General features: G+C 46.6%; 1 protein-coding gene across 1 annotated transcript; it reads left to right on the top strand.

Moving 5' to 3' along the window:
- The first annotated feature begins 409 nt into the window (after positions 1-409).
- Positions 410-8,847, top strand: LOC116785932 (secretory immunoglobulin A-binding protein EsiB-like). Its single transcript, XM_032686129.1, has 5 exons — positions 410-889; positions 4,996-5,137; positions 5,302-5,347; positions 6,891-6,977; positions 8,044-8,847. Exons 1-5 carry the CDS (start codon positions 728-730, stop codon positions 8,138-8,140), a joined length of 534 nt encoding a protein of 177 aa, XP_032542020.1. The 5' UTR covers positions 410-727; the 3' UTR covers positions 8,141-8,847.
- Positions 8,848-9,116: the final 269 nt, after the last annotated feature.

The following is a 9,116-nucleotide window of genomic DNA, read 5'->3' as shown; positions in this document are numbered from 1 at the left end:
AACCAGACAAGGTCAGTATTTCACATGAGATGGACCTTGTCTGCCAGGCATCTGGTTCAAATCCTCTGCTAGGACTTCAGAGTAGGAAGGTAACATGCATTAGGGATCTTGTATTAAAAAGAGGTGTTTTTTAGATGTGAAAGCAAAACAAAATTTAGCGTCTGAAATTTACTAGGTGCAGTTAGTGCAAATGAATAGAGGCATAATTATGCAGCTATAAAATATCTGACTTTAACAAGTAAGCTCTTTTCTAGCTTAAAAAAATAAAAATCCCATCCTGTCAAATTTTGTGGGGGCATTTGTACGTTCTGATAATTTCCTAATTGTATATCATTGCACATTTTCTAATTTTCTCACCTGGGGCTAGGCCTGCATGGTCTTGCATTTGTCCAAAATCCATACCTGTAAAAAGCAGAAAAAAAAATGTAATCGAATTTGTCAAATATAACAATTTACTGGTGAGGGCTCCCAACACCTGGGACCAGTCTGAAGAAACAGAAATATTCAGCACAGGGAGAGTTAAACATTGGTGATTTGCAAGGTTTTTGTCAGAAGCATCTTCTTTTTCTATGACTCTTCAAGGGGATGTGTACCCATCCCTCTTATCTTAGTGAAGCAGCTGGGCTACTGCTGCCATAAATCAGGAGCAAAAACGAGGGGTGGTGATGGGTAAGACTTATGGCAGGGTGGTGGTGGTGCCTGGTGAGAGGGAGCAGACCAGGTTAAAATGAGGCGCTTGGACTCCCTGCGGGAAGGAGAGATGGGGGACACGAAGCCTGCAGTGCGGCTGCGACAGAAGGGATGGGGCAGTGCTGATCCCTGTGGGGCAAATCCTTGTCCTGGGGGTGGGAACCCTCACCCCAACAGCTCAACATGGAGCAGCTGGGAGGTAAGTGTGGGGATGGGTTCAGGGTGGGAATGCTGGCACTGAGTGTTATATCACACCCTGCCCGTGAAAGCCACTGGTGCTAGAGTGGGTCAAAGCCACAGGAGCTGCTTGCACACAACAGCCTCTCAAATGCAAGTCTTGAGATGCCTTTCTCTGCCTGGGGAGCAGAGGCTTTTGCTAGCAAACAGTAATGTGGCATCTTCAAGTGCAGTCGTTATAGGCGGAGTTTTTAGGCATTGCTCTTGATCATATTTTTGATCCTGTACAGTGGGCTTGGACACATGGGTGATGGCACAGCAAGATGCTGAAACTGCTGTGTAGGAACCGGGTTGCATAAATACATGTGCACAGCCTGATTTGTGTCCCTCACTGCCTGTTTCCCCGGCATAGCCCCACCAACACTACTGGGCTTTCCCCATGCTTTAGAGCAGCCCCAACTATGCAAGGTTTGAAAAATGCAAAGTAGTTTCTAATGAGTCACCACAGAAGAAAAGGGTGGGATGAGCAACTGAGAGCTCCCCCCAAGACTACAAAGGTGGTTTCAGGCTAGCGATCTGCTTCACATCCTTGCATGGGGCAATGCAACAAGCTCCCCATGTTCCTTCCTGCTTTTGAGGTAGACTGGCACTTGTTGCCTGGCTGAGGTCCCTGAGGAGCTCTCATTTCAGGGACTGTTGGTACACTGTGCCTTTAGTTGCCCATGCTGGCTGTGAGGGTGAGGGCTGCAGACAACCAACGTGGAAGAAGCCCATGGGACTTGCACCTCACCGATTCATCCCTTCTGTAAGGAAATCTCACTTCAGGTGCCCCCCTCCATCAGCAGCTGCTTTTTGAGAAAGGTTACTCAGTTTGCCTCTCTTTTGGTCTTGGAGACACTTAAAATAGCAGATGTAGCCACAGCCACAGCAGAGGGCAAAGGAGTATTTTTGCTCATGTCTCTGCTTGTGTGGGACTAGCTGTGTGCTTGTAGGTGCATTTTCAAGTTGGCGGGCAGCCAAGGAACCAGTGTTGGTGGTGCCATCTTCCAGAGCTGGGATCAGTGTGCTCCAGCACCTTGTGCACGTGCCTTTTGTCATGCATAGGTCTTGGGTTTTCTCACCTTTTAGGAAGGTTTAGGAAAAGAAAATAGAAAAAAACCCCAAGCCACCACCAAAAAAAAAAATCAGATTAGGGATGCTCAGTGGGCCATTTCTAAAGGAACTGCCTATGAAATGTCTTCCTTGCCATACCTGACAGTGCCTACACAACTGCAAAAAGTTGAAAGCCTCCCCTCAAAAAACAGCTTGGGACAAAAAGTGGACATCCGGTGGTTCCTCAGCTATCTGCCTCAAAGGAGCGAGGCACAGTGTCTCCGCAACAGTGAGAGTGGAAGCTGCCAGCAGTGGATGGCTGATCATTGTCACAAAGAGGTGCTGTCCTGCAGGGAGCATTCACTCAAGGATGTACCCCAATGGCAGTGGTGCATGATCACAGAGGTTTCCCCTGTGACCTGCAGCACCTTGCCCTCCACATCCTTTTCCCTTTAGTTTACTAGGTTGGTTGTTTGCTGTTACGTGTATTGGATGTACCAGACTTGCAATAGAAGCAGCTTCTCTCAAATGCCACGTTTCCCACTCTTTGCATTTCCTCTTGGACTTGCCTTGGCTTTCAGGGACTTACGTACCCATCAGCACATACACAGTGCTGCACAATTCACACAGCATCACACAGGCTGACTGGGTATGATGGTGTGTGTATGTATCAAAATTTCCTACATCCCTAAACTTATCAGTCAGAAAATCAAATGTTGGGGCATTTGTGTGTCATTATTGCTTACCTATTTTATTTGCTTAGCCTTATTAGCTAACTAGGCTCATTTAATCCTCAGTATTCACTAATCCAAATTAGAGATGGGCCCAAACTAGGATCTGGGTCCCAATTAGGAGTCAACAAGCTCTTACCAACATGCTGCCTCCAGCAGTCACCACAGCTGATCATGGTGTGTGGGAGTGCAGGAGCCCCCATGAAACATGGAGGAAGTGCCACACCCACATCACCTCTGTCCTTATGCCCTACAGGCAACTGAGAAGCAGATCAGTATCTAAACGCATCATTTGCTTTGGGATGGTCTACATATACCTGAAGTGCTATACTGTGCCCCCCCAAAAATGAGAGAGTTGGTTTTTGTATCTTTCTCTGTCAGTTGCGTCAAACCATCCAAAATGGCCAGAAGAGCCCCTGACAATTACAACTCTTGCATCTCATCGTCCTTTGCAGCTGCTTCTTGTCCCTTTGACTCATTCTGAACATGGCGTGGTGACAAACCCACATGCTGTAGCCATTAGTCACAAGTACTTGTAGCAAGAAATTATGCCCAGATGAAAAAGTGAGCTTGTTCTGCAACAGCCGTGGTCACCTGGACAGGCCCTCGTACTTGTTTCTGACTTGGCTGTTAAAATGGGCTTCTCATATCTGCTCTGCTTCCATATCCACAGGATAAGAACAGTGGTATGCAGAGAGTCTGCAGGTGCTTTGCCATGTCCCCATGAACATCAGGTCCAAGAATCCCATCATTGCTTTCACCAAAGCTACAGGGCTGAAGGCCGAGGTATTAGTGGTCTCCTCTGGATCCCATACCATCAGCGTTGCATCTCAGCACAGGGTTGCACTGAGGGACCTGATCAGCACTTGCCTCCTTGTTGTTCTCAGACACGTCTTCCACTCAGGACTCTACCTGGTCTCCATCTTCCCATGTAGTAGGAAAAGGTTTTACCTTCTGCAGGGCTGGCACCATTGGCGAGACATCTTGCATTCCCCTGCAGGGAGGCAATGGGCTCCTGGTAACCTGTGCAGGCAGGAGGCTCTGCATGGGCCTCCTATAGCGTTTTCCTAAGCCTGCTTTTCTATTCCTAGCCAGGCATCCCTGACTCTGCCAAGACGTGGATGCTTAAGTTGCCAGCTCCTCTCGCTGGAAGCTAATAGCTAGCTCCCTGAACAAAGAAAATCCAATTTGGCATCAAAAAGCAAACAGCCTAATTCTAGTCTCTCATCTTTTTCCCTGCTGGTGCAGTTCATCAGACTTTTTGCTGATTTATACCTTGGATGAAAGAAGAGTTTCAGACCAAAGGTCATTCTCCTGTAAGGTGTGGATGTAGGCATGTCCTTACTGTAACACAGAATGAAAGGATTTATGAGCCAAGGATGTTCACAAAGGGAGGGAGACGTGGAACTCCTGGAGCAGGTTCAGCAAAGGGTAACAAGGATAATTAAGTGATAAGGATAGGCTGAAGGAGCCAGGCCTGTTCAGCCTTGAGAGGAGGCAACTGATAGGGGACTTCATCAGTGTCTATCAGTATCTAAAGGGAGGGTGTCAAGTGGAAGGATCCAGGCTCTTCTCAGTGGTGCCAAGCAACAGGACAAGAGGCAACAGACAGAAACTGATGCACAGGCAGTTTCATCTGAATGTGAGGAAGAACTTTACTGTGCGTGTGACTGAGCACTGGAACAGATTGCCCAGGGAGGTTGTGGAGTCTCCCTCACTGGAGATATTCAAGATCTGTCTGGACACAATCCTGTTTGATGTGCTCTAGGATGACCCCGCTTGAGCAGGGAGGTTAGACCAGATGACCCACTGTGGTACCTTCCAACCTGATCCATTCTGTGATTTTGTGAGTGCTCACATCCATATGCAATGCTATGGGCAGTGGTGGGCCAAGAACCTAGCTGCCTGGGGAATGGGACTCCTTCTAGCAAGCCTCTTTGATAAAATGTTTGTAAAAGCCTGATGGCACCTTATGATTTTTTCCCCCTTTTTCTTCAATAGGACCACTAGAAAATAAAATTATTGTAGTTTCCTTTGCTGTAGCAGACCTTAAAGGGGAAATTAACTCAGGAGATGATGCACTGCTCACTGAATTCAGTGGGGCTTTTTCTGCCAGCTTCAGTGGAAACACTGGAACTGGCTCTCTATCAAAGGTGACTTTGGTTTTCTGTGGTTGTGTGAGGCTTTCCTCCCATTTATCTGTGGGGAATAGCTTTGGGAGGCTTCAGAGCTCAGATGAAATATTTGCTGTAGCTGGTCCTCAGTTTATTTTCTTCCTTGCATCATGACTGTTCCTCTTTTACAGTTGGCAGCTGTAATCATTGCTGGCCTCCTCCTCCTCTACATCCCACTGTGCTATGAGAATTTCCATTTCCACGTGGCTCATTTGTATGCTCGCCTGGGGTACCCCAATGCCCAGCACATCCTGGGACAGAGGTATTTGCAAGGTAATGTTTCTGCAATCCATGGCTAACTTGCTGCCAGAGTAGGTATGCTTATAAGCCAGAACTACAAACATGGCTCTGTGGTATGTGGTACCACCACACTGCTGGATTTTGGACGCTGTATTCTATAATCTATCTGTGACTTTGATACCTTGTCTCACACCCAGGAACCGGAGTGGAAAAAAATGAGGACATGGCTATGCACTGGTTCAGGTGAGGCACAATTCTTGCTGTTGGAAATTGGCTTCTTCTGGCAAAAGGCTACTGTGGCATGGGAGAAGGAAGAAGAGCTGGCAGTGCTTTGGGGGACAGCTGCACTGAGCTGTCCTGTGGCAGCGGGAGGGAGGTTCACAGGTGGCAGCAGGGAGATCTGGAGCTCCCAACTTCTCACTGTGGGTCATATGCTTTGCTTCACTTTCCCCACCTACTATTGCTATTTTTTTTTAAAATCAGTGAAAGAAAGGAAGTGTCTCGGAGCAAGAGTGCAGAGACTGCTGGTTTTGCTGAATAGCCTTTTGGGGAGGTTTGAGCTGCAGGTGGGCAGCAGGGAAAATGCACAGGCGCAGGAGGGGAGTGAGCCAGGAACTGCTGAGGCACTGGAAAATCAAGGTATAGCAACGTATTAATTTCCTGCTCTCAGCACACTCTCCCAAGAGGTTTCTGCCACATAAGCGAGGCAGCCATGCCTGTGTGTGCATTTGCTGTGGTACCCACAGTGGTCACACCTGTGGTAGGAGCCTGAGCTGCATGCCCTGAAATCCTAACACTCTTGGTGAGAAATGGGAAGAATGAGAGATGGGGGAAGTTACTGTGCTACCCAAAAAGTGAGGGGAGAGGAGGGGGGCACGTTAGCTGTTTCCTCTGTGTCTGCTCAGGGCATAGAACAGCATCAAGCTACAGGAAGGGCTGAAATAACTATGCCTGTAAGAGCAGGAGTTGTAATCAAAGAAGGCATCATTAAGGACATCCCTACCTAGAGAAATGCTGAAGCCTTCATGCCTTTCTGAATAAAGATGTTTTCCAAATCAGGGCCTGAACATTTCTAAGGAGTCACGTTTCAGAACAGTGAATTATACATACCTTCTTCCTTATTTGCACTGTCATGGTTTAACCTCATCTAAGCAACTAAGTACCACACCACCGCTCACTGATTTCCCCACTCCCCTCTCAGCCCTGTGGGATGGGGAGGAGAACTGGAAAAAGGTAGAACTTGCGGGTTGAGAAAAGAGCAGTTTAATAATTGAAATAAAGTATAACAATAATAATAATAATAAAAGAGAGGAATAAATCCCAAGAAACACAAGTGATGCCCAATACAGTTGCTTACTACTCACTGACCAATGCCCAGCCTGTCCCCAACAAGTGATGGGCAGCTCCTGGCCAACTCCCCCCCAGTTTATATATTGAGCATGACACTGTGGTGTGGAATATCCCTTTGGCCAGTTCGAGTCAGCTGTCCTAGCCATGCTACCTCTCAGCTTCTTGTACACCTCCTCATTGCCAGAACATGGAAAACTGAAAAATCATGGATTTAGGGTAAGCTCTGCTCAGCAACAATCAAAACATCAATGTGTTATCTACATTATTCTCATACTGAATCCAAAGCATAGCACTGTACCAGCTACTAGGAAGAAAAGTAACTCTACCTCGGCCAAAATCAGGACAACTCTTACCTCATTTTGAAACATTCAGACTCAGGTTTTCTTCTTCTGTATGTCTCTTACCATTGACTTTGCTTGTCTCTTCCCCCCTGTAGGCAGGCTGCGGGGGAGGGCCATCCCCACTCCTCCTTCAACCTGGCGGTGGGGGCACTCACAAACATGACCATGGCACTTGAAGAAGGGTAACCTGAGTTAATCCTCTTCCTTCCCATTACAGCTGCATTCCCAGCTCCTCCTGGGGAGGTGGGGGGGAAACTGGTGCTGTAAGTACTCCACGCATGAAGCTACTCCGGCATTTCTAATGCCCTCTTCTTGTAATGTCAGTAATGCAGCCCTACCTGCAGAGGAAAACCAAAAAGTCCAGTTAGTCCAATGAGATTTTAAAAATTAAGTGCCACAGTACACAAAATTCCTGTGGTCTGAGTGCATATGTATTTCCATCGTGATTTCCCAATCAAGGCAAGGGACAAGACCCATACTGGTATAGAAAGAGCTATTGAAGTGACATGTGAATTTTCTGCTATAAAGACCTGTCTTTCTTATTGGGGGGAACTCCCTTTTTGCTTTTCTTCCCATCCAGTGAAGTCAATGAGAAGTTTCCTGTTGCCTGCCTGGAGGTTGGGTTGAAACCACTCAGAACACATTTCTCTCCCTAATGTGCCTGTGCACACTTCACACCAGTGTTCCCAGCAAGGCCCACAGCCAAAGAAAACTTGCCTTGTGCTTTGTACATTTGTTGTGGTGACTGGTCCTGGGGCTAAGTGAAGTTAAACAACTGATGAGTTCCCAATACAGTGATTGATCGATTTTGTGTATTGTTTAGTTTTGATTTTTTTGTATTTACTCCAAGTCTGAAAATTGAGATTGAGTTTGGAGAGAGCAGTTTTAAACTAAATGAAACTAAAATAGCATTGTTTGGGCAAACCTTGTGGCCAGCACGTTTTGTTTCAATTTCCACTGCATGTCGCATGATGAGGCAGACTCGTGTTTTGAATAGAATGTCAAGAGCTCCAAACCCATCTCTACTTCAACTAAGATGAGAAAATCACCAAACCCAAAACACATGTGCTCAGACCACAGGGAAAAGCAGAAGGAAAATCAGATAATTTTCTGAATAGTGGAGAGTAAACTTTACAGACATTTTCAGTAGCTGTGTTCCACTTATAAAAGCCTGGGTAATTGAAATTTAGCTATGAATGAATCAAACATCCTCCTAATTTTTCTTGATGAAAGTTTCATGTCCTTCAGGGAAGTGGAGAAACTTCTCAGTGTGGCAGCAGCCCATGGGCTCCAGGAAGCTCAGCAACTTTTGGAAAACATCCTCAAGAGTAGAAACCTTCCCTGATTGACTGCTGCAACACCAGCGCTCATCCAACCTTGCCAACCTAGCAACCCCACTTTCTCCTTGCTGAGTGTCTTTAGGCATTTGAGTCATTCATTGAACATTGCACTTGCTTTGTACTGGATCTCCATGGTCAGATCTATGGCAGTCGTGTTGCTGCACCTTCTCTTTTCGCTTCCTGGCTCACCACTTCTGAAGAACGCGGAAAAGGTGGGGTGGAGGAGACAAATATCCTTCAGGGTTACACTGGCAATGGGCATATGAATGTTTTTGAAAAAACAGCACTACTTTTGTACCAACTTATCTGCTAATACTGAGTTCAGTTTAGATCCCAGTGTTGACCTGGGCTTGGTGTGGGGTTGCTGCACATTTGTTGCTACCTGTATTTCGTGCTCTGCTTAGGCATTGTGATAACTAATCACGGCTAAGCCTTTATCACTTTAAATCAGCATGGCATGCATGCATGATGCCATTTGTAATAGAAATGACAGTGATTTAATAGAAAATATAAATGATGCTCTCACTTAATGCTATCATTCCTTATCAGCATTACCATTGTCATGCCAGTTTTGGGGAAAAGTAATTCAGTTTAATGGAAACTGCCTTCATTTTCAGGGTGGTCTCAGTTTAAAACCACAGTGAGCAATTGCATTTCATGAGAAGTGCACTCACTAACAAAGACCCGCAGCATTTTGCTGGCAATAAAATTGTTTCCCAGGGCTGCCTTTGTTGGTGTGCAATCTTTCCCTCCTTGCTACTGTGATTATCCAGCTCACTTGTTGCACACATGAGGTCCTGAGCTCCCCCTGGGTGCCTGAGGCATCGCTGGTGGGCGTGAGATCCAGGGGTTGCCACTGAGGGAGCAAATGGGACAGCAAGCCCATGGTGGAGGGCCAGGCTTTGGTTTCTGAGAACTGTGTTTGTGCTGTGACTTGTAGGCAGAGATGTGAAGTACTTTGGGCAGGCTCCTGTTTTCCTG

The sequence above is a fragment of the Chiroxiphia lanceolata genome, chromosome 4 (assembly GCF_009829145.1).
Source record: "Chiroxiphia lanceolata isolate bChiLan1 chromosome 4, bChiLan1.pri, whole genome shotgun sequence".
Classification (NCBI taxonomy): domain Eukaryota; kingdom Metazoa; phylum Chordata; class Aves; order Passeriformes; family Pipridae; genus Chiroxiphia; species Chiroxiphia lanceolata.
Note: the sequence above shows the minus strand (reverse complement) of the source record. Positions and strands in the feature narration are given on the sequence as shown.